The sequence below is a fragment of the Ornithodoros turicata genome, chromosome 1 (assembly GCF_037126465.1).
Source record: "Ornithodoros turicata isolate Travis chromosome 1, ASM3712646v1, whole genome shotgun sequence".
Lineage (NCBI taxonomy): Eukaryota > Metazoa > Arthropoda > Arachnida > Ixodida > Argasidae > Ornithodoros > Ornithodoros turicata.
This window is the reverse complement of record NC_088201.1, coordinates 18,127,125-18,152,709: the sequence shown is the minus strand read 5'-3', so window position 1 is coordinate 18,152,709 and position 25,585 is coordinate 18,127,125. Positions and strand designations below refer to the sequence as shown.

General features: G+C 44.8%; 1 protein-coding gene and 1 non-coding gene across 5 annotated transcripts in view; one reads left to right on the top strand and one right to left on the bottom strand.

Annotated features, from left to right (window-relative positions):
- The window catches only part of LOC135377559 (uncharacterized), a 33,134-nt gene that overhangs the window by 4,537 nt on the left and 3,012 nt on the right, over positions 1–25,585 (top strand). For 2 of the 4 annotated variants that reach the window (XM_064610073.1, XM_064610072.1), the window contains exons 2-11: positions 387–550; positions 5,825–5,989; positions 6,607–6,831; positions 7,260–7,514; positions 7,802–8,044; positions 12,415–12,618; positions 20,878–20,969; positions 21,127–21,238; positions 23,295–23,528; positions 24,009–24,166. In XM_064610073.1, the coding sequence (XP_064466143.1) occupies positions 389–550; positions 5,825–5,989; positions 6,607–6,831; positions 7,260–7,514; positions 7,802–8,044; positions 12,415–12,618; positions 20,878–20,969; positions 21,127–21,238; positions 23,295–23,528; positions 24,009–24,166 (1,850 nt within the window). In that variant the 5' untranslated portion in view covers positions 387–388. Of the gene's footprint in view, positions 1–386; positions 551–2,055; positions 2,182–5,824; positions 5,990–6,606; positions 6,832–7,259; positions 7,515–7,801; positions 8,045–12,414; positions 12,619–20,877; positions 20,970–21,126; positions 21,239–23,294; positions 23,529–24,008; positions 24,167–25,585 lie in introns of those variants that run through there. The other 2 variants (XM_064610074.1, XM_064610075.1) reach the window with 2 other exon arrangements.
- Positions 17,567–17,639, bottom strand: Trnaa-ggc (transfer RNA alanine (anticodon GGC)). Its single transcript has one exon. It is a non-coding gene; the product is annotated as a tRNA-Ala (tRNA).

Sequence of the window (25,585 nt, the reverse complement as noted above, 5' to 3'; positions counted from 1 at the left end):
TGTATGACGCGGACAAACGTGCATTGCAGGACTTTTCTATCAGAAATTAGAAGCTAGCCGTTGAAGCATTCTTGTAGCAATTTTGGAAGTTCTGGGTGTTTGGAAATCGGGCAGCATGTACGAGCGCGTGTTAGTGGGGACGAAAATCCTCACTGAAATGTGAGAGACGGTCGCGGACCCCCACGGACACTCTCGCGGACCCCCAGGGGTCCGCGGACCACACTTTGGGAAACACTGTTCTACAGTACGTGCTGCTCTCGGCACAGTATGTCCTTAGTTTCAGTATTTGTAGCCCTAGGCTATTATTGATAACCTAACTGACCCCACTGAAACACGTGAAAGACCAGTAAACGATGCCTTCTTTTTTTTTCGTTTCGTTCCAACAGTCATGGAAGTTTGTCGGAATCCAGAGTGTGGGGCAGGCCTGCCGCATGGCGGGGCGTATCGGACGTGCACAAAATGCTGCAGGGTCACCTGTATGAAGTGTAACGCCATGCATGAAGGCAGGACTTGCAAGGATTATGCAGCGTCCCAGAACAGAACCGTTTTGGTGAGTGGTTGTGCCTTGTCTTAAACGCATATTTTTCTGTGCAACGCTGTTTTCTTTCTTGAGAATAATGTGGAACCTCAGTGAATGAAAAGAGGCCCGAACGTTCATGATCACACGATGGCGTCTGTAACTACTTACGTTTTATGTATTGAAGTCTATATAGTAAATGAGCCAGTACTAGAAGCCCGGCGTATCCAAACTACTTATGTTTTACGCACTCGTTGTATCACTGTGTACTGTATATTCGACACGCAGTCTTCCATTCTTGTAAGCCGGTTTCGTAACAACGTATGTAAGAAAAACGTGCCTATGCGGACATTGGAACACGTGCTCGAAACCAAACAGGGACAGTCGCTTTACCATGCGGAAACGGCCGCAGCGCGAGGATATAGGGGAGAGCGACGGTACCCCTCTCGCAATTCCAGGTTTTTGGCATGCAGTAATTTCTTATTGCTGTGCTGTGCCAACGAGATAGAGAGGGTAATAGATAGATAAACCGGCAGCCGTAGTTGAAGCCAACCTGGATGACGGCATGTTGACCTCACCTTGTTTATAAATGGCGGACATTAGGGACTCATGCGGTGAGTATAGTGAGAATGACGGGTGTGTCAATCGGCAAGTTTTTCAGGTACCCAAAAACGAAGGATGCTCCAGGGACGCTGAAGTCCGCGATAGGACCGCGCTCTGGCGGATTTTCCGAAGTCGATGTTCCATTGCTCTTTGTCCGAGAGCGTTGGGGCGCGAATGTCGATGCATAGAACGCGATACGAACAAATGAGGACACGAGGCACTCTTCTCCGTTATCAGTTGTGTTGTTGCAGATATCACTAGGGGAACCAAAGCATGCACACGTCCATGCCGCTTTACTGATACCTGATAAGGTGAACGAACATCTACATCATGGCACATGTTACCGCGTCGAGGTGTTCAGGTGCCTGCCATAAGGCACACTCGTCTGTCGTTGTCACGTGACGGCCTCGATGTCACTGTCCCCTAATAGGCAACCACAAATGCAAGCAGAAAGGGACAGCTGCCACTGAAGAAAGCTTCGACGTCAAAAATGTGTTATTGCTTACACGAGGACAGAGGCGGAGACTTAGCTTTCCCCTGTAGTTCGTGGCGAATCCACATGGTTCGCTGCGAGCGACGACTCGAGCTATCCTTCATTTGAAGGACCCCCCTCCCCACGCATTGGATGAGCCGATAAGCACACCCGTCATTCTAGCTCAGCATACGGTTGGCGTCATTGCGCGCGTACGCTTTGAAATTTCGTGCCAACGCCGCCAACAGTTTTCCCGAAGCCTACGGAAGAGATACTATGATAGTGACATATCGAAACAGTGTGATAGCGAGATGTATGAATAAGACCACCAGAGAAATCATCGAGGCCGAAAGATAGCGGAATTTGGAATGTCGCGTGTCAGTACCTCGTCTTTGGCGCTGTCTGATAAGGAACCGGCTTTATAGCGAATTCAGCTGATTGTTTTCGTGCAGAAAAAGTTGCATTGGCTCGAGCGTGCATGTACCACGACCGCTTCGACCAAACTCGCGTTGCGCACTCGCGTTTCATTGGTCCTTCGGTTCGGTCTTTGTTCGTTTTTGCCTTGACAGGAGGAGTGCAAGAGAGAAAGGTGAGGGTCGTCTACTGGCATGAAAGCTTGGAGCCTCGTCAAGGCGGTTGCGCACTCTATTCCCTCTCTATCTCGTTGTGTTGTGCCTGCGTAGGGACTCCCAGACCATCCCTATCCAGTCGCGTGATCAGAAATTCAAGCAAGTCTTTTTTTTCACTTTACTCAAGCCATCGACATGTCAGCCCTCCCACAAACATAATGTACTGAAGATTGGGTGCACAGGGTGTCTTATGATTTCTACGTTTTAATTTACTACCAGAAGCCCTGACTTCTCTTCATGAATTTTCTTTGTTCTGTTGCCGCCTCCGGGTCAATGTCCTCTAGAATTACCCTCTTCCTGTTTGCAGTGACTTCACGAAGCGTTGCCCGGTTCATAGTAACGCTAACGTAGATAGCGCAGGATCAAAGCCCGAGGGAAAAAAATGGACTTTTGGTTTGTTGTGGCTGTTATCTGCAACATTACGTTCGCAAAACTACTTATGTGAGGAAGGGCGACCTTCAAAAATCCTAAATCCACCCTAGGCCCACGATGTAGCATTTATTTATTCGAAATTCACAGTCATCACATCTCTGTTTAAAGTAGCAGGCCGATGTCTTATGCCTCCGTTTTGCTTGAACTTTGCATGATCACAGTTGTCTTGCGACATAAAGCCACGAATTATTATTATTATTGCTTGAACTTTGACCTTATCTAATCTTCCGAATATCGAAAGCTAAGGGGTTCTCGCTCCCTCTGTCCCATCACCTCTTCCCACTCGGCTTCAAGTTCTCGTTCTCCCTTCCATTCGAACTCTGAGAAGGCCTTCTGGCTTCAGCAGTTCTATTCTCGCACATACAGGATGTTTATTAATGCATTATAGCATTAGGGTCATCGCTACGAAAGAATCGTGGAGTGGTCTGTCTGTAGCCACGGCGCGGCGCGCATGCGCGTTGAGTGGACAGGGGAGAGGGCGCGTCGGTAGTGCAGCTGTGGTGGTCGACAGGTTCAGGCGTGTCTGCGTGGGCGCGCCGTGGGTTATGAAAGCTGTGCGGAGGAGCGGCGGCGAAAAAAGGCTGAGGCTGCAAGACGGCGCTTCCAAGCTGAATAGGAGGAAGCCCTGGTTTGGCTGCAGATGCTGTCTTGCGTTAGCGTTGTGTAGGGTTGTGTGAAGGGTTGTGCAGCGTTTGTGAAGGGTCGTTGAAGGGTTGTGTAGCGCTGTGAAGGGGAGTTCCCAAAGGGTTTTCAAGTTTTAATGCTAACGCATTTCCGTCGCATCCACCAATGGATCAACCATGATTTTGTTTATCGGTTACAGATTTTTTTAATAAAAAAAAAAGCTATGAGAACAGCATAGATGCCGTTTTTGCAGTTGAGTTCTACGGCCAGGTAGACATCCTCTCGAAGAAAGTGACTACAAGATGACTAATTACCTAAAATTGATTAGTGAACTCTTTAGTTCTCTCTGAACTAGTTAGTTCTGAACTCTTTAGATTTCGGGCAAAAGCGAGATAGCAGAATGAGAGACTATCCTCGTTGAAGCCATTCCACATTTTAAAAATCCTGAAACACGCACGCGCGTTAAAATGCCCAGCCCCGAATTTTGATATTCAAATGAGCTGAAACCGCAGCGACCGGGAGCACAGGGAACACAGCACTCATTTCACATCAGAGGGCCACGTGATTTGAACTGATGGAGATGATTGGATGAGTAGGTACCGGCCTGTTGGAAAGATGGAGATAATTGGACGAGTAGGTGCCGGCTTGTTGGAAAGATGGAGATGATTGGACGAGTAGGTGCCGGCCTGTTGGAAAGATGAAAACCGCTTTCCGGCGCAGATAAGCCTCCGTCGGCGAAGGTGACGCGCTCCTGAGGCGCGCTTTTTTTGTTTCGGCTTATTTGCATATCAAATCTTATCTGGGCCGGAAAGCAGTTTATCTATCCAGAAGGTCGGCACCTACTCGTCCAGTCACCTTAATTGCTCCAAATAACGTGGCCCCCTGACGTGAAATGAGCGCTGTGTTCCCTGCGGTCCCGGTCGCCGCGGTTTCGGATCATTTGAATATCAAAATTAGGGAATGGATATTTTAACGCACCCCTAAGAACACACTGTCGTCCCTGGGACATCCGAGGATTATCACACCAGGGCAAGCAGGACGTCCGCGGGAGGGCGAAATCTGTCCTCAGGGTATCCCTCGTTTGTTAAAACGGGACTCTCAGATGTCCTTACGATATCCTTTTGGTTGTTCCTAGGAGGTCATCAAGGACCAATGTAGGAGAGTGTGATGACACAGCAGGGACATAATCTAGACTCGTTTTATTTTGCCTAATTTCTTTTCGTCAGAAACCACACTCAGTCATGACAACTTCTCTTTCACTGATTGATTACTCTCAATTCATATTGACAAACTGACGCATAAAGTGTAGTACTTTCCATTACGGGAATGAGCTCGGCGATTTAAATAGACAGAAATCTAGAAGGCGAAAAAAAAAAAAAGTCTTGCCCGGAGCACAAAGACCCAGAGATCCACTTCGAAAGGTACTGGAATTCCCTTCCATAGAAAAATCAGACACTATATATTAGATGGGTAGAAATCCAGCGAACCGGTAGAGATGTAGGAAGGGAGTTGCCTCAGGACAGAAGCCGCCGATATTTCGAACAGAGCAATATATAGTGTCTGGAAGGAAGGAGGAAGGGAGTTGCCTCAGGAACAGTCTCTGTTCGAAATATCGGCGGCTTCTGTCCTGAGGCAACTCCCTTCCTCCTTCCTTCCAGACACTATATATTGTTTGTTACGCGACCCTCCGTAAGTTGGAGAGTACTGCTCACCTGCGACACAAAATGAAGGGTGAGTTATTGAAGTTTACTTACATTTAGCAAACACACAATACTCAAGCGACGAATTGCTTGAAGTGTCAACTCTCAAGCAATGCAAAGTCTATGTTTCCTATTTCTTTTGGTTTGAGACATTCAGGTAGGACCTTCAAAAGTCAAAAGCAGTGCTACAGAATCGCGCTTTTCTGTCTTTCCGCTGTAAATGCTCCAGGTATCATTGACAGACGCCTTTTTGGGGGAAAATAAATTTTACGTCGGACCGCCCTCTCTTCTGACGAATGTCATTCAGCCCCTGGGATCGGCCCAGAAAGCGAAACAAATGTGTCACTCAATATTTGCAGAGTCTTAGCAGGAAAATTGAACAAGGTGGCATTTCTCATCCGGAGAGCTACCTACCGGGACTGCCACAGGATGTACACGAGTGACTCTGCTCGGAGAATCGGCGAGTGTCATCCTGAGGACATTCTGGGAATATATATAGAAGGACAAGGACACAATGACACTGTGAGGATGTCCTGGGGACCGTCTGTGTTCTTGTACGTGCGTGTTTCAGGATTTTTTAAAACTTTGAATGGCTTTCAACGAGGATTGTCTCCCAATCTGCTATCTCGCTTTTGCCCGAAATCTTCTAATTAAAGAGTTAATTAATGAATTTTAGGTAATGAGCCATCTTGTAGTTTCATACTTTCTTCGAGAGGATATCCGCCTGGCCGCATAACCCTACTGCAAAAACGACATCTATGCTATTCATAGCTTCAAAAAATCTGTAAATTATAAAAATAAACACCTTGTGTGCTGTACGTATGCCTACCTTGCATTTACATTTCAGGCCCCTTTGCAAGCCACTGCCCACCAAGGGCTGCCCAGGAAAGAAGAAGCTACTGTGGTGAGATCACCGCGTGGCTTTTCCCAGGAATCTTCTCCAAAATATCCCGGTGATATGAAGTTTCCTCTAGAAAACACCTCATTCAAGGATCAAACAGATGTACCACTGGTATGTAAGATGATTCAAAACTTGACATCGGTATTGCAGCTCTCTTACAGTGTAGCCAGCTCAGCATAATGAAGCCAAACATGCAGTTTTTGGTCCATAGTGGGTAGCGAGCGTGATGTGCTTTTGTTTCATGACGGGCTCCGCAAACAAACAATTTCTTTTCTAACACAAGAATAGAATAGAAGCAGAAAAAAAAAATTGAAATGTCGGTCGCACTGGTGTGACCAGCTGTTCCAGGACGCTTGACGTGTGAAAGCACTGAATGATTTAAAAGATTTTTTCAGCATGTTGCTTTTCTTAGTTGAGTAACTCATCAGTAAAATTCATATTTCAAGAAATTGTGGCCAACTTCGATCAACGCGATTCAGAAAATCCTTTCGACAAAATCGCGTGGAATACGTTTTGCCTTCCGAAGTCGCCGGCAAATCTTTCATTTTTAATGTGCTTGGCGAGGCAATTGTGTGGTTTGTCATCGGCAGTTTCATTCATCACCGGGTATACCGGATCAAGGAACTTGAAAGTGTTTCTTGACAAAATTGACAGTAACATACTCAATGCTACACTGTTTTCAATTTGATTGTTTTGTCTGTTGATAGGGTTTTTGTTTGCTCCTCTAGGAAAATACCATATTGGGGAATGAAGAAGAAATCATTGCCAGGTGCCGGTTGAACGGCTGTTCCGGGATGGCGGTCATTGCACGATGGGATGCCCTCTTCCCATGTCCTGTGTGCAAACACTTCACATGCATGAAATGTGATGCCATCCACGAATCCATGACTTGCGAAGACTACGCCACAAACAAAAATGCGTCATCCAACGTCATGGATCATATTGCTGATGAGGTTCGGAGGAAATAGCTTCCTAACTTTAACCTTGAAGAAGCACCAAAGTATAAAAATGTCTCCTCGCAGAAGAAAAAGTGCATGAACTTTTTGTTGCAGTTCTGGTTGAAGGGGCATTGCGGTGCAGTCCCCGCATGGAAGATGCTGTTACCTTAGCAGCAATTCAAAAGGAACTGGATTCATTCATTGCATCGTAGTTTAGGAGTGAAGGAGTAAAGAGCGAAAGTGTAAATTAAGGTTTCCTTTGCTCTTAAATCATGAACAGATTAATCACATTCCTTTTGTACTGCTGTCAAGGTAACGGCATCTTCCATGTGGGGACAAAATTTTTGCACTTTAATGCCCCTTCAACCAGAATTGCAACAAAAAGTTTACTTACACCACCACGCTGTAAATACGACATAACTGAGTTACTTTTCTTTTTACAGCAAACAGCACCTGCATCGCCCACCTCATCATTTCCATCTGTGGAGGAGGAGGAAGGGGACGGTACAGGAGGAGTAATCGTTAACTGTCTTTATGGCAGTTGCAACGGTCATGGTTTCGTAGAAAATTCTGCTACACTTGCCCAGTGTTACGCTTGCAAGCACTGGACCTGTCGTCGGTGCAAGGCGTCACACGATGGCAAAACGTGTAACCAATACAAGGCCATCAATGTGGATGAACCTGTTGGAGACCTCCCGGTAAGTAAATGCTTTAGTCAAATGAGGCGTGCATATACATTCTGCCCGGAGAGCGAAAACAGCACCGGACGAGGCTGAACGAACAAATAAGTCAAGCCTCACCAACGTCCAAGAAATGATCTGAAAAATACTTTTTGTCAACTGCATCTTTCAGAACATAGGACAAGCTCAGTTGCTTTCACTCTCCGTTGAGTATGTACGACGACCAACTAACCCAACTTGCCTGCACTCTGAGTTCAGGCGTGCATGGTTCTTATGGAGAAGGCATTTATAGATGGATTTTTCAGGTTAATGGAACGGAGGACGCGATAGCAGCGAGCAGCCAAACTGTGCAGTGCACCAATCCGAAATGTGGCTCTGAGGTGCAACTCGACACTGCCAGAGTTGCTGCGTCTTGTCCAAACATGTGCGGCGAGCCCTGTTATATTTGTCCTGCCTGTAACATATTCACCTGCATTGGCTGCAACCTGAAGCACGAAGGGAATGGCGTGATTGCAACGATAAAAAAAATGTTTTCAATTTCAAGAAAGGTAGGTATCATGGGCTTGCTGTTTCACTTTGCCTCCCTTCCTCTTCGAAATCTTTATTTTGATGCAGTTTCATCACAAACGATTAATGTGTAGTGTCTACAGGTGAGTTTGAAAAAGCACACATCACACGTGATAAAAATGTACACAAACTACAAAAAATTGCACTCCAAGTACTTACTTTCCCCATGAACACAATGACCTCCTGTGTACGTCCGAGGAAAGTCATCAGCGGACAGGGATAACATCCCCAGGACTTCCCTACCAGGTCCTCAATTTGTTAGAAATGTGACAAAGTGAGACTCCCCATTATATCCTCAGGACCTGGGGACAGCCTGGGGACCTCCTCCGTTTATCCCATCACGGACGAGGACATGATGACACTTTGAGGACATCCTGAGGACCGCGTGTGTTCTTGGGGTTCCCACTTTACAATTAGGTGCAGCACGCATAATAGTATGAGAGCAGCATAGATGCTGTTTTTGCTGCTGGGCTATATGACCAAGCGGACATTGAGTGCATGTAACTAGTAGGCGAGCAATTTCCTAAAATGCATTAGTCAACGTTTTAATTAGAGGTTTTCAGAGAAATGTGAGATAGAAGATTTGGAGCCAGGATTATTCAGAGCTGTCCTCGTTTTTTTTTTTTTTTTAAGTATCGTGAAACAAGCACGTGCGTACTTCGAGATATCCATTACAATATTTTGCTATGCAAATGAGTCGAAACCGACACCAAGCGCATCAAGAGCGAAGGAAGAGGCGACCTTCGGCGTCGATGTTTTATCTAGACCGCGAAGTGGTTTATGTGGCAAGCAGATCAGTGCCATATCGCTTGCTTCAAAGCACGTGGCCCTCGGACATGGGATGGGTGTTGTTCCTTCATGGAGTTGGCGTTGTTGCATTCTTTTATGAAAATCTAATCAACAAGGAAAAAAAACTGTATACCGTATGTAGATGTTATATACAGGGTGTCTTTTTTTTCTTCAATGCAGATTTTTCATAAAAAAACTATAAGGGCTATAGACATCTTGTTTTCACTTCTATGGGCCGGCGGATGTTCTTGGCCATCTGTTGCTCAACCATCGAATGGCTAATTATCTAAAAATCGTTAATTAACTTTTTAATTATAAAAGCTACGAAGTTGTCCCAATGAGAACATCTGTTCCTTTCGGTCACCTGATATCGTAGCCGTTTTCAGAACAAAAATCCGTAGATCGTCCGCAAAAAATTCGTGAAGGAACACAATTTTTTTTATTTATTTTGTTCATTGCGCATCTTCGGAGACGCGTCTTTCCTTCACCCCCAATGTGAGAGAGTGAAGTATCACAGTGCCACCTCATGCGTCGAAGATGAGCTTTAACTTCTGGAAACAAAACAAAAACACACTTATCGGGTGACGCTATCGGAACTGCCCTTGTCTTAGGTTGCATTTTCTGTTTTCTTTTAATCTTTTTCCAGGACGCAAGAGGCGACAGTGTGCTCTTTCATCCTCTCACATTGGGGGTGAAGGAAAGACAGGTCTCTGAAGATGCGCAATGAACAAAATAAATAAGAAAAAAAAAGTGTTCCTTCACGAATTCATTCACGGACGATCTACCGAACGGATTTTTGTTCTGAAAAGGGATACAATGTCAGGTGACCGAAAGGGTGTTCTCATTGGGACAACTTCGTAGCTTTTATAATTAAAAAGTTAACGATTTTTAGCTAATTAGTCATTCGACGGTTGAGCAACAGATGGCCAAGAACTTCCGCCGGCCCAGAGATGATAGAAGTGAAAACAGGATGTCTATTGCCCTTATAGTTTTTTTTTTATGAAAAATCTGTATCGAAGAAAAAAAGACACCCTGTATATATTATGCCGTACCTGTAGCATACTAACGATGCTAAAGGGACGGTCGCATCCGCAAACTCATCTATAAAATCGATACCACTATGTTCGGCATCGGCCGACAATCTACTTGGCAAATTTTTTTCGTCCGAAAAGTGCTTAGATATTAAATAAACGAATTTTAAAGATCAGCGCTGCTTCCGCAGCTGCAGAGGCTCCGGCGTCGTGACGTCACTCTCTAAGCGAAGGAGTGAGGGAGCGACGCTCAGAGGAGGAAAGTCGCCGTCCAGAGGCCCCGTAAGGGCCGGTACCCTCATGCAGTAGAGATGTGCGCAACCGCTGGCCGCGTGTATCCATGCCGCCCCAGCTATAATGCCTCCGCCCGCGACACTCCACAGCGAGATCTCGTCCAACGCGAACGCTTCTGAGACTGTGTTTGACAAGATGGAGAACGACATATCGAAGTAGAGTTATTGACTGTAGCGAACGTTTCCGTTCTTACGTCTGAGCTTTTGCGAAATCAACATCACAGACGCAAGAAACGCAGGCTTTGGATTCACTCGCTGTGGCAATAGCGCATTCTTTTCTTGTGAACAATGTTTACCTTTCAACTTCCTGACACTATGACAGTCAATATCTTACACTTTACTTACCTGCACTCCCAAATTTTATTCCAGTGTCGGCCCAAAAAGTCATTTTGATGCAACGCTCTACAATGTAGGCAGCAATGACATTTTATTTCCTTCATAAATTCGCCGGTTGAAAAACGTGAGCACAGCTGCAACATACCTTCCAGTCAATGCTTCGCCGTCAATGCTGTCCGTGCGGGAGGCCGGAAGAAAACAAGAACGTCACGCAACTTCCGTTTACTTCCTGATTGGCCGAGCATGTGCGGATGCCGCTAAAAATCGTGCACTGCGCGATTGCGAAAAGGCGGAAAGCGGAGGTGGCTTTTCCCGCCCAGCGGCAAGAGTGTACCGCGCCGCGTTCGTGTTTCCGCGCAGATTCTCCGCATGTGGGTACGTGGCCTAACTCTGAGACCACACGGCTGCGACGTTCCTTTTCTCATAGTCGTGCCCTCATTGGCTGTTAGGGAGTGACGTTTCTTTCTTTTTTTTTTTTTTCGGAGAGAGAATTTCAGCATACTCTCAACATCCGGCGTCTGCTCTTGTCCTGTACTTCATCGAATAACAGTCAGACTACGCTACTATTTCGCGTAGGGTTTGCGATATTGTGGTCAGTGGTCCACAAGGAATAAAATGACACTATAGTTTCGAAAGCGACTGCGATGGATGCGACTGTCCTTTTAAAGGAGACATATATATATATTTTTTTTTTACTGCGTGACATCAAGAAACGACTTTCAGGTACTGTCACGGAAAAGAATTTCATTTTGAAAACGCGCATTTCCTTGAAAATTCGTTTACAAGAATGCACGTAGCATCGGCGAGCTCACCCAGTTCCCTCTTGCGTGTTGAGACGTCAGATCGTCCGAGCATTTTTATTGGCAGCCCAGAATCTGCTGCTGCAGCGCGGGACCGGTCGACTGCACTACGTCAGACGCGCGGCGTGTAGCGTCAAACACAAACGCAAAAAGAAAGGAAAAAAGAAGGCGCGCCTGTTGTCCTGTATTTCTTGTTTTTACATACAGGATGTTTATTTTTATTCGTTACATAATTTTTATTAAAAAGCTAGCAAAGCAAAATAGATGCCGTTTTTGCAGTTAAGTTATATGGCCAGGCGAACATTCTCTCGAAGAACGTATGTAACTACAAGATCACTAATTACCTAAAATTGGTGAACTCTTGAATTAGGAGATTTCGCGCAAAAAAGAGCTAACAGAACAGGAGATATTCCTCGATGAAAGCCATTCCATGTTTAAGAAGCCCTTAAACGCCCACGTACGTTGAAATATCCATCGCTGAATTTCGTTATGCAAATGACCGAAACAAGAACTAAGCACTTTTCGATGGCAGAGAGAGCGACAGGGCCACGTGCTTTGGAGCGATGGAGCAGATTGGTGTAGGAGCTCATCTGTTGGCCAGATAGACCGCTCTTCGATCCAGATAAGGCGAAGGTCGTATCATTTCTGCGCTCGAAACGTGTGTATTTCTTCTTTCGGCTCGTTTACATAGTGAAATTCATCGATGGATATTTCAACGCACGTGCGCATTTAAGTGTTTTGACAACATCGAATGTCTTTCAACGAGGACTATCTTCCGTTCTGTTATGTCGCTTTTGCGCGAAATCCCTTAATTAAGGGGTTAATTAATGGATTTTAGGTAATTAGTGATCTCGTAGTTACATACTTTCTTCGGGAGAATGTTCGCCTGGCCGTATAACTCAACTGCAAAAACGGCATCTATTTTGCTTCGCTAGCTTTTCAATAAAAATTCTGTAACGAATAAAAATAATCAACCTGTATAATATCGGATGTGTAATGCAAGTTTCAAGACAAAAATCCAGTTTCTGTGTAGTCTCCCATTCACCAAATCAACACAAGTGAGGCTGCAGGTGTGTTCAAACCTGTGCGCCTTCAATTGCAGGATAGCACGCCAAAACCCGTGTCCAATATGTCTCAAGGTGCTGTACCTAAACGAAAGACGGAAGTACATGCAACAGAAACCTGGAGCAGCAACAACGAAAATGGAATGTTGTCCTACCGGAAGTGTAGGAACAACTACTGTGTCAAGTATGGTGACACTCATCCTGGACCTTGCTCTCAAAAGAGCAACAGTCAGTGCGATAAGGTCAGTATTCAGTTGGAATTAATTATTAGGTAAAAAACTGTTCACCTGTCCTCCGATTTATGCTACGCCGTTTGGTTGAACGCTCAAACAAAGTTCAATGTGACAAAGTGCAATACATTCAAAGGCTTGGGGGACGGGGTTGCAACTCTGATGCCGTTCAATATGGGATTCTTGTGCAATACATTGTAGTAATGGACGGCTGTCGGGTTCAGAAAAACAAAAAAACATGATCGAATTCACAAGCGCTTCTCACTTTGACTGTCCCGTTGTTTTTTGTTTGCAGGTTGACGTTTTGCCTGACTAATTGGAGAGGCATCCAGGCTGCGCGTCTTCCAAGAATAGTTTAGATTCACAATAAATATGCGCGTCTTGTGGATTCATTATGTTGTTTTTGTTTTTCTGGCGTATAATTCCATTCCTCTAATGGTTACCCCGAATACCTAGACCATGATATGTTAAGGAGAACGTACTGGCTAAAATTTTATCTGCCTTTCCAGTACTGAACATCCCATCAAGTGAAGTTTCATGAAAGTGCAATATGCTTGTTAGAGGAACATGGAAGATACCTCGAACGTATATGTATTTTTACCTCGTGATGTAAACATACAGGGTATTTTGTTAGCTGCAACAAATTTTCATAAAAAGGGGAGTTGCCTTAGGACGCTTTGACTTTTGTCATTGGATTACTCGACGGGGCTGCTACTAGGAAACCGTATTTTTTCTCAATTAGGGGACTAATTACCATGATATTTTAATCAACTTTTTAATTATCGACTTTAGGGAGTGCACTGCAATTGCGATATTAAAGCCTGATCTCCGCATGATGCCTTCGAACCACAATGAAGTACAAAAGTAATCTCGGCGCGCTACAAACCGAACTATTTCACCTCCGCTGTCTGCTGCGAATCGCGAGCAGAGGTGGGGAAATTACTTTTATTTTGTAATGCATTACCATTACTCATTACTTTTATAAAAAACTAATTCATTACATTACTCATTACTTTTTGGATACTAGTAATGCATTAGTAATGCCATTACTTTAATGAAGTAGTGGCATTACTCTGGCATTACATTTACGTTTTAGGGCATAAGCCACAAAGGTGCTATGCAGAAGTTTTTTTCCTTGCTTTCTTTGATATAGGCAATAGCCACCCGAGTATCCCCAAATCGGTGCCACTAAATCGCGAGTCTGAAGAAGCGAGTCTGATAGGCAAAAGCTATTGATAAGATTTATTGCAGATGATGCCTTTTCTAGCATTATGGAACCGGCGTATGAGGCCCAGCCTACAGTTCTGTCCTGGCAGAAAAACTACCTCTGACACCACAAGAGAAGCTAACACGGTACCATACCAAAACAGTGAATTCCTACAGCAATTGTTACATATTACCCTCATAGAGGCTATGTTTCTAATTCATTGATTTTCCTTTACGCCAAATGCGCACAAGAGAAAATCGGTGATATCATCATGTAGACACTTGTGACCAACACCGCCGACTGTTGAACTCTTGCAGAATTCCCCTGGCTGCGCCTTTCTCCTTCCTTGTTGCCCTGTGCTCATTGTTAAAGGCGGGTTGAAGAAAACCTGGGTGGGTTTCCAATCTTCACGTAGCGCAATGAACATTCGACAAAAGCAATGAGTAATGCCACCCTGCATTACTCAGTCGAAATGTAATGCATTACGGTTACTCATTACTTGCTGGCAAAACATAATTCATTACCATTACTCATTACTCCCTACCTCTGATCGTGAGTGGCCGGCAAAAGGGCGACAGTGACGTCAATATCTACAGAAAAACGTCATACGCGATTCAGGCAAACCCTTATCGCGGTATGTACATACACGTACATCGGTGCCACTAAATCCCCGAAGAAGCGAGTCTGATAGGCAAAAGCGCGTATGCAGGCGTATGTACATACCGCGATAAGGGTTTTCCTGAATCGCGTAAAGAAAAACAAAACAGATCGTGAAACGTTTCACGATCTTTTTCTTTTCTGCTTTCTTTTCTTCCGTTCGCAGTCGCTCGCCGTATTCGCTGCGAGATCGACCTATAGGGGGCAACACCGTCACCTTTGTAGTGTGCATAACACGCCGGCCGATGTTCGGAGTTGATGGTTCTTTCCTGTAATTCTTGTGCATATTCACCGGAAGATCACTTGTGCCGCGATGGTACAATACTGTCGGTTCCCCAATACTCCACCTACTGCACTGAAAGCGGAAAATAAACGTGTAAAAGCAGACGACGCGAAGAAGCTACCCACACTACGGTAGTTCATCGTTTCTCCGCAGCGCGCCGACACCGTTCGATCTCGGGGCGAAATACTCCTTTCATCCTGCTGGACACGGCTCTTGCCCTTCACCGGTACGATAAGCATTGATATGCAGTGCGCAAAGCTCTTTGCAAGCAAAAAACAAAGATCGCGAAACATACCGCGATAATGGTTTGCCTTCGCGTATGACGTCTTTCTGAGACGTTAAGTGAGGGCGGAGATAACGACGTCACTGCCGCTCTTTTGCCGATCACTTGCGGTTTGCAGCAGACGGCGGAGGTGAAATAGTTCGGTCTGTAGCGCACGCTGCGATTGCTTTTGTGCTTCATCAGTAATTCGAGCGGATCATGTGGAGATCAGGCTTTAATATCACAATTGCAACGTGCTCCCTAAAGTCAATGGTTAAAAAGTTGATTAAAATATCTATATTAATTAGTCCCCTAATTGAGAAAAAATACGGTTTCCTATAGTAGCAGCCCCGTCGAGTAATCCAATGATAAAAGTAAAAGCATCCTAAAGCAACTCCCATTTCTGTGAAAACTTGGTGCAGCTAAAAAGAAACACCCTGTATACTACCTTCAGGAACTGCCATGCAAAATATAAACCGCGCATTCCTGAGAAAAATTGGTTTAAAAAATTGCGCACAGCGGCGGCGATCTCTCCCAGCTTCTTCCATAGGGCTGGCGTGTTGTGACGTCATCGTCGAGCACTCTTATTGGCTACTGAAAATCGTCTGCTAGTGAGGCGATCGGTCGACTGCTCTGTGTCAGCCGCAGGACGGGCGACGCCAAATGCAACTGCAAAAAGAAAGAAAGGAAAAAGAAAGCGCGCGTCTCACTATTGGTCGAATGACGTGACGTCACAGACCGGCAGCCGAGGGAAGGCGCTTTTCTGACCATTCAGGAGCACCAAGATTGCGCTTTGCACTAATACTTTTCGTGATGTATATCCCATGGGTGGTATTTCCTAATCTCTACTCCTTCTGACATCTTTTCCTTTTTCGAACCCCTTCCATGCGCCTTTAAAGGACCCTTACACGTCTGATGTTTACTGTTTTGAAATATCTGCAGCACGGTGAGTAAAACATCGCGCCAGTTCGTCCTAAGCGAAGCAAGAACCTGAAAATGGGTAATAACTCTCTAGTTGGTGTGCATATAAGAAAAGTACTTTTTCATTTGGGATGTCATTAGTCCTTTAAATCAAGATGGGGGTAGAATGTGGGATGACTGCATGACGAAGTGGGAAAAGACTGTGGTTGGCATGCTTCCTGTGCCAGGGGAACTGTAGCACAGTCTTCTAAATTGCCGTTCCAGGATTAACGCCTGTTACAACACAACCGACAATGAGTCAACAAGCACATCCCCAAGCAGCACTATGTATTGTAAGTTCAACTACATGGGGGTAGCGGGTAGATGTCTTATGCATGCGATACTTTATTTCCCAGAGCTGTCCAAAAAGAAAACAACCTTGATCTACCTGTCCGCACCCATGCATTCGTACTTTCAGTAGATTATGCTGCTTCGGTCACTATACGGGACAGTGGCGTAAACACAGAATGTTCGAAATCATACTGGTAGACCCAATTCAGGGCAAATAACAATAATCGATGTAGAGTTGGGCCAGCCTCTCCATATTTTTCCTCTTTTTCAAACCAAACTAACAACGATTAACGTGAGTAATACAGTATGTGACTGAGTGCAGGCTGATTTGCAATGAAGTTTGTCGTCAAGTGAAGTTCTATGAAAGGCTTTCTCTCTACTACATTGCTCTCGGGAAGAACGAATATTTAAACTGTTGTTGTGGGTAGGAACACGGAATGGTTCTCAACTAGTAGTGGGTAAAGATGAAAACGAAGTATTTATCGGAGGGAATACGACTGCGATTACTTGCTGTAATGTAGGAAAAATGTTTGTGGTGATTGATTTTTCTTCTCTGCTCGCACCATTCCTGTGTCATGGCTGCAGGGGGAAAATTGTACTGCATCTGTTAAAGATAACGCTAACTGCTTTTCTTTGAATACTTTCCAATTTCGTAATCATAATGGGCATGTGAGGATCCCAGGCTTCAGAAGCGTACTGGGGGACAGCGCACACTGTCAACTTTTGTATGCTTCCAGTTCAGTTACATATGAGGATGAGCCTAGGATACGTGACGTCTAAGGGACATAATATATAAAGTTCTTCCGATGGATACGCAGTGTGTATCACATAACGGTCACAAACTTCAATTGAAAAATCCACTTCTCTGAAAATTATGGGGTCAACGGCACATTTATCTTCGAGGAACTCTCGTCATGGCTTACGAGCATCTCCACCTCGATCAATTTTCAGCTGCGAAAAATTGAACTTTCTGAATGGGAATCCAGAATTTTGCAGGGTAAATAACCTTTTTTTAAACAGAGAAACAGAAAGCGCATGTCGGACTTATCTCATTCGATTATAAGATACACAATTCCCTACTGCAATGGTAATAGCTGTAAAAAAAAAAAAAGAAAGTTGTCGTTTCGACTCGTGCAAATCGTCGGCCGTCCTCACTTCTCCGTCTATAGTCAATGCAAGAAATGGTTGAGGGAAAACAGTGACCCGCCTCTTTCTGTTTCCTTCTCGCTGTTGTTTCATGGCTAGTTCGACTGGTCGATTTCGACTCTAGAGATGAAAGATGAAAGTCACTGAAAAGGTTAGCCAGCTGTAGGACTCGAACCCACATCGTCTGGATTGCCGGTCCAGGGCTCTACCAATTGAGCTAAGCTAACACGCCTTCCCAGCGACTTCCAGGGTGCGTCATCTGAAGGGACAAACCAGCCACTCTCTCTCACTCATCCTCCTTTCACTCTTACATTTTTGCTCACTCATACACACATTCATACGACGGGATCGACGCAGGCGGCAACTGTTGAACATGAAAGAACTGATGTTCTGAGGCTGGAACAACATAGAAGGGACAAACATATAGGGACAAACACATATATGTGAACACTCAGAACATACACTCAGAACATCAGTTCTTTCATGTTCGACTCTAGAGAGAGCTCTTGAATCCGCTACAGAGCAACAAAATCCAGCATGGAGGGACCGAATCAGAATCCACCAGTGAAAAACAACCACGCTTCGCTCGGCAAAAAGAACTCGTTACCAGTGAAGTTACTGTGCAAAAAATGTAACGAAGTTACGGGTAATGAAAATTATCTTGAAGTTCCTAAGCTACTTTGAAAAAGCAACGTAACGTGTTACTTTCAAGTTACTCGCTACACTTGCTATTCGCCTTCTAGTTCTTGACATCTATAATTAATTCAGATATTGATCTTGCAAGATTGATTGAGCGGTACAAGAAGTCTTATAATAGTTTTGATATACAAAAACTATACCAATATCCAATGATGGCCACTAGTTAACTACATGTAGTTAAACTAGTCAAACTACCTGATTGTAGTTAAAAGTAGTTATCAACTACTTGCAGAAATGTAGTGGCAACTACTAGTTAAACTACTATTTCGAGTAGTTAACTACAGTAGTTAGGTTACTGCAGGCGCCAACTACTTCCGATTTTGCCGCAAACTTTCCGGTACGATTGTACTTCCGACTTTTACCTTGAGCTACTTGTTTGATGAGAACGGAGGTGCAGAGCAGTTGTGCCGTGCATGCGTACTAAATCTTCACTTTTAATGCTTGTCTAGTGAAGCCTCATTTGTTGTGAAATAATTCTGTAACTTATCACGTAGGCGCAGAAAGAATCCCACCGCCAGCTCTGTATTTGACGATCGTAGCGGCCTGCGTAATACCTTGGTTACAGTCCTGGTGTGCACATAACCGCATAGGATGGCTACGTGATCGATCATCGTGGCTAAGCGAAAATATTTTACGGTCCACAGTGGCGCAATCGGCAGCCACCACAATATTTGTGCGTGGCGCATTGATCTGTGACGAAGGAGCCTGAGTGTAAATCTCGTACATGGTCCGTCGTATGTTGAGACCTTTGAAGCTTTCACTCCATAGAAAATAATTCCATAATAGGCTCCTTTGTCAGTGCATAATATACCAGTGACAGGCAGTGGATTTTACGACAGTATGTGAATTAAGCGACGTAGGCACAAGAGTATATTTTAAATATCATTATCACTGCTTGTGATTCACATTTAGGTGTCCAACAACACTACAAGGGATTGGTGTTGATGGACAACGTTAAGCAGTTATAGATGTAGTTAAAATACATTGCAGTAGTTAAAGAAGTAGTTTTAACTACTCCCATGAAAAGTAGTTGAACTACTAGTTAAACTACTCCATCGCAAAGTAGTCAGTAGTTATAATTAAACTACTGTAGAAGTAGTTAGCGGCCATCACTGCCAATATCTGATATGACGAAAGAAGACTGTCCGCAACAAGAGTGAAAAACTCGCCATCTAAAATGGTTTGTCGCATGCGCATGCTAGCGCAAACACGGCATAACTGCGGCCTAAACTCGCCCTTCTTGCCGAAAGGTAAAGTGCAGGGCAACTTTCAGATATGAGTCAGTATATTCTGTATTTAGGAGTATGTATACAGTATTTACAAGAATAAGTACACAAAATCAGTCGGCCCAGGACGCATACTAATCCCCCTGTCCCCCACTCCTTCCTGCTGTCCTCTCTCCGTCTGTCCACATCTGTACGTCGCTCATAGCCACAGTTGCTTCGCGGCGCTAACACGCAATCAAAAAAAAGTACCCAAAATCTGGTATTTAAATATAATTATAAATACATTTTCAAGTATCTGTTTAAATACAGAATATAAATACATGAATCTATATTTTAAATAGTGTTTTAATTACAATGCCCATCCCTGCCCAGAAGTTCGGACTCGCCCGCGTATCTGGCGCGCCGCCAAAACCGTTTCCCCTCACGTGCTCCTCTCCGTGACGTCACCCGCCGTGGCCCGCGTACATTGCCTTCCGCTCCGTGACCTACTTTCCCTTACTCTCTCAACTCTCCACTGCTCTCCTCCTCTCTCACGCAGCGTACTCCCCTCTCCACGTTTTGACCACGGATCGACACCGACAATATTCCTTGAAACGCTGCTGCTAATGCTCACGCTAAACCGTAGGGGAGTTCCACGTCCCTCACTTGACAGAGAACTAAGCACGCCACACGATTTTCGCGCTGCTCTCTTCTTCCTTCTTTTTCCAGCTGCGTTATCATTGCATAGGTAAGTATGTTGTGGTAGATTTCGGCAAATACGCGGTTCCTGTTTTGTTTCTGGCAAAAAAAAGAAAGAAAGAAAAGAAAACCTGCTGGTGGGTAAGTCATGACAAGAATTCGTCCAAGTAACAGTGGCTGATTCAAGGGAGGGGGCGGTTAGGCGATCGCCCCTCCCCAGAACATCAGATTAAACATTGCGTTTCACTCTCTCCCCTCCCCCACTACGTGCTCCGACAAAGAACCCCCCTCAAACCGAGGGTCTGGACCCGCCTCTGCCAAGTAAATATGACCCGGTAGTTTTCAGACAAGTAGATTACTTCATATAATTTTTTATACGTATTTATTATATGCGTACACCCCGTATGTGAGTCCCAGCCAAGGTCAAATGAGAATATCATATCCTGCCTGACACATAACCGAATACGAAAAATACGAAGGAGCCTTTGCATTGCTGGTGTCCAAAGGTACCACCATTCGGAAAGTAAATTAAGTTGTTGTTTAAAAGAATTTGATTATAACGTGATTTAATCTGGTCAGAATACAAAACACAGTCGACAGCTTATGCCGCATTATGGGAAACTTTTCATGCTATTTTAGCTTTCTAACTAAATTCCAGACATTTTATAGTCCCAAGGGCACTTTTTGGACCGCAGTGAACGGGAAGACTGGATCAAATTGGATAGCAAATGTGGTTTGGGGGAGAATAACTAGTGCCACACGGCGAATGATGTGAATGCGTAAGGTCACACGGACTTCGCTCCGCACCGAACCAGACTGTTCGCGATAATAATTATTACGAAAACCACACGGATTTTTGCAGGGTTATGAAGCACTGGATGACGAAGCGTGTGACTCATGCCGCAAAACAAAGTACGCGATGACTGTTGAAGCTTGTGAACATCACCTCTGCAGGTAACTGTCGCTTTTGTTGCTTCACAAAGCAGAATCTAAACGAACGCTTTTGTTGTTAAACTTTGTACTGTGTAACGCGCTTGAACCTTGACGCCTTCAGCATTTGACTCTTCAACCTGTGGAGATTATACACGGCTTTCCTTTTTGCATACTCCAGCAACTGTATCCGCGCAGTTGTAGAAAATGCCTATCTGCGTAATATCATGTGTCCGGTGAAGCAATCTTCAGGGAGATGTTCGGCCATTCTATCAAGAGATGATATTAAGAAGGCAAGTATCCATTTTACAAGGGGCCCTCCAATGGCATGTACTGTACCCAAAGCTACCGAAATTCCGACATATATGTTCGTTTCATTTTTGGCAGCGCAGTAACCGAATGCAGACTAAGTTGATTGGCTACCCGTTTTATTTACCTTACTAGTTGCATATCAGGATGAAAGATTTGCTTGCTGACATAGATGATGGCAGTTACACGTACACCACAAACATGGAATCAACAGGCACCCCTATAGTCTTGTCACAAATTCTAATAGACACCGAGCGACTTGGCGGCATTTTTTTTTTTTTTTTTTTTGCAACAACAGATGCCTTATTCTGAATTGTTGTAGGGGGCGTCCATGGTGGTTCTTCGTTACCTGGACTTCATGTCGCTCTTTGATCCTGGGTTTCCTATAGAATCAACCTTTAGTCCTTCAGGGGAGCTTCTCAGTTGTTCAAGGGCTCCTGCAATGTACCAGGGGGGTGGGAGCTCTGGGGGATGCCAATGGGATGTCCCTTACATTCCACGTTTTATATCCGTTGTACCGTCATAACAGATCAGTTGACGTAGTGTGGCATTCTTGAGAGGTAACTGTGGACCTGTCATAAACGTGTAGCCTACAGGTCAGAAAGGAGGCAACGCGGACGTCGGGATCCAAGAACGAACTGAACGTTTATTATGCACGCTGGGTGCATCATCGTTATCAGCACGTTTCGCTGTACACATCAACGTCGTCCTTCCTTGTAGGTGCGCTCAGGGCCGGCGATAGGAGAGGGGGGAGTAAGGCGACCGCCTTACCAGGAATTACTTTTTTTTTTAAATATCAAGTATGCACTTAATCGCACGCGCGATCTTCGACTAAAACAGAAATGAGAGAAGAATGTTTTACGTGCCATTCCGTCATGTGATGAGAAAAAGTCCCGCTTTTAAGAAAAATCCGCCAACCCTGCAAGCTATATCGAGGATCTCACACCCTTCTCTCCTGCTGGCATTTCCCGTACTGCGAAAAACTTATAATTTCTTATCTTTTCATTACGGCTGGTGTGAAACAGGCCCCGCGATGGGCCTTTGCCTCAGGCCCCGCACACCTCTAGCACCGGCCCTGGGTGCGCTACATCACTATACGACGTGTTCACACCGTCCATAGTCGGTGAAAATTTAATTTAGCATATACAGTCAACCCTCGATTTATGAACCTTCGATTTATGAATTCCCTCGTTTTATGTACACGAGCACGGGGAACCAAACTTTTTCCATTCATTTTTCCCTCGTTTTATGAACCTTGATATTCGAATAATGAACGGAATTTCTGGGAACCAACTAGGAGTTGCCCAGCGTTTTTGCCCTCAATTTATGAACCGATCGTTCCGAGGTCAACAGAAACCTTCAAAGGAATTATTCCGTGGTCTTATGAATGACGCCTGAACGGACAAAACGTTTTCCAGGTATTGCATCCTCGGTTCTTAACCCCTCGAAATCCGAACAACAAACGGGTTTTCCGGGGTCGCACAAGATGCAACTCTAGTGACTCTAGTGCGACCAAGTGTTCCTGACCTCAGTTGATGAATAAGGTGGTCGCTGTCACCCAGAGATTAATAAACGGAGGTTAAAAATCGCGGAGGAAATCCGAGACCAGTCCAGTGCGAATGTGGTGACATCTCTTCTTTCCAAGATTGACACAGCGGAAGGCATGGTCCAAAGCAAAATTAAACAATTTAGTATTGCATAATAAACAGAGTGTGAATGCGCTAACGTCTGTTCTATGTGAGATTGATACAGCAGAATGCATGGTCAAAAGCTAAATTACACAATATATGGCATTATAAACACAATCCCAACTCGGAAATACTGTTCCATTTGCTCGATAGTGCTCAGTTAACGGAATTTTCGATTTATGAATCCTTCGATTTATGAACGATTTTTCGGGAACGGAGGGTGTTCATAAATCGAGGGTTGGCTGTATTGCATATAGTATTGCCTTTCGTCGGGAGGAACTCTGAGTTGGGAGGCAGCTGTATGTGTTTCGTATTTATGCTCAGACTTACAGGTCTTCACTAATCATTTCAGAATGTTTCCCGCCAAGCATACAGCAGATACAAGAAAATGCTGACATGGGAGATAATGACATGTCAAAATAAGAAATGCCATGCCGAGTTCTGTGTAGACCCGTCGAAGAATACATTGAAATGTCCGCGGTGTAAGGTGACCAACTGCACAACATGCCGTGCCTGTCATGAGGGGTATTCTTGCGAGCAATACGTCGCATGGTTGGTAGAGGCCATGGACAAAGGCCAGCTGGAGGTGAGACGAAACCCATGGGTAATCCAACGTAACTAGAGGGAATAAATCACGTAGGCATACAGATGAGAAGAAACGTCAGAAAGACCCGAAAAGTCTAAATTCAACACATGATCAACTCCAGCATCAACTGACTATATGCCCAGTTGTGTCTAGCAACAACAATGATGCGTTGCATGTTGCTTCGCCTTACCTAAACCTTACATTATCCTTGAAACAAGGTGACAACACCGGGCTGGAGCGTATGACTTGTTTAGGGTGGCATGTCGATTCGTGCCCACTTACAGGGTATACGGGACTCCATTCAAGAAAGTAAACCAATAACATCTAATTTTGAGAAATTACTTAAAAACATTTTTGAAAGCTGCGCGAACAACATTTTCTCTTTGTGTTCGTTTCACAGACGAAGCATACTACTTTCACTAATGGTGCTCCGAGATCTTCAGCTTTCCGTCTTATGCGTTCTTGTAATATGTCACGCAGGATCCTGCTGAGAAAGAAAAGCGTTTCAAAGAACAGCAGCAGCTGTACGAGAAAAATATTGTACCAAATACAGAGCAATTCGACTGTGTGGTATGCTTCGGTGAGGTCGAGCCAGGAGAAGGGCTAATCCTGAAAAATTGCCACCACAGCATCTGCAAGTGAGCACCCTTTTATCTATTCATCCACACCAGAGGCTATTAGGTGACTAATCAGGTAGTGACTAATAAGGAGTTGAAGGGGCTGGGACACTTTGTTACATGTAATTGATTACATCATACTGCACGACGGAGTACTGAGGAAGAAAGAAGTATTTTTCTACGTGTCGTGAGATACAGACCCTCGAACGCACGTACACGTCAAGCTCTGACGTCAAAGGAGTGTGAGCTACGGCCGTTTCCATTGGTACTCGTATACACCTGACCTCTCCCGGGCTGCCTGACGCCTGCAGTGTCAGAGCCTGGGGAGTTCCAGTATTCGCGATGCCCACGCGTCTATTACTCCCTTTGGTGTAAAAGTTCCAGGAATGCAAGTGTAATAACCCGTGCAAAGGTTTCCACTTGCCCTTCATTTGGGATTGACAACTGGTTCCATTTTGTTTCACTTAAACTGCTAACAACGACAACTTACACACACAAGCCTTTCGGCTTAGACGGGCCTGTTTTGTTATATATCTATTTTGCTTTCTTGAATAAAAATTATTATTATTATTATTATTATTATTATTATTATTATTATTATTACGAGGGGTGTTCAATAAGTTTCAAGCCGAAGTATATCCGGCCTCGGTGGTCAGTTGGTAGCGTGTCCCAGGGATTCCCCCTCTTCCCTGCAAAAAAAAAAAAAAAAAATCGTCCAGAAACGCCAGAAAAGCAGCATATATGGGCCTCTCCCCTCCCATCCCCTGCGGGAAACCAACATCCCCCAAGATGAAAATCCCGGGACAAATCCTGGCGCGTCCGCCTACTGATCCCGAAGTTGCGGGTTCGAACCCGGCCGAGGACGCCATCAACTTGGTGGCAGGGTATACAAGTTGCTTAGGATCGACGTCTTCCGCGAGAGACGTTGAACCCGGTGTGACGTTTGCTGAGATTTCAGTGCACCTCAGGTGGCGTCGCTCATGATCGTAGTTATCTCGCGACGTAAAGCCCCGAATTATTATTATTATTATTATTAAGCCTATAAGTATACTAAGACTTACGGTACTGCAATGTTGCATCGCCCTTCTAAGTAATACGTAGTTACGAGTCACATGGCTCTCCTCTCCCATATGCGATCTCGCGGCGTGGCGCTTTGAAGGTTCCTAGGTGGCAGTAGCTGAACCCATGGAGATATGACTGAATATCGAAGGGCCACATCGTGCCGCCATTGAATAGACCTCTCCCTGTTTGTAAACAAATGACGTCATAGTGTTGGACAGCGCCACCAATTTGGTAGAGTTGAACTACGCTCGAAGCTAGAGGCGAACAGGGTCGCGCCCGAAAGCCACGGCCTTGAGGGGGTTGCAATGGTCCCGAAAGGGATGCGACCTTCGGTCCTACTTTTCCTTCAATAGGAGGCAGCTAACAAGTGTCCATTCA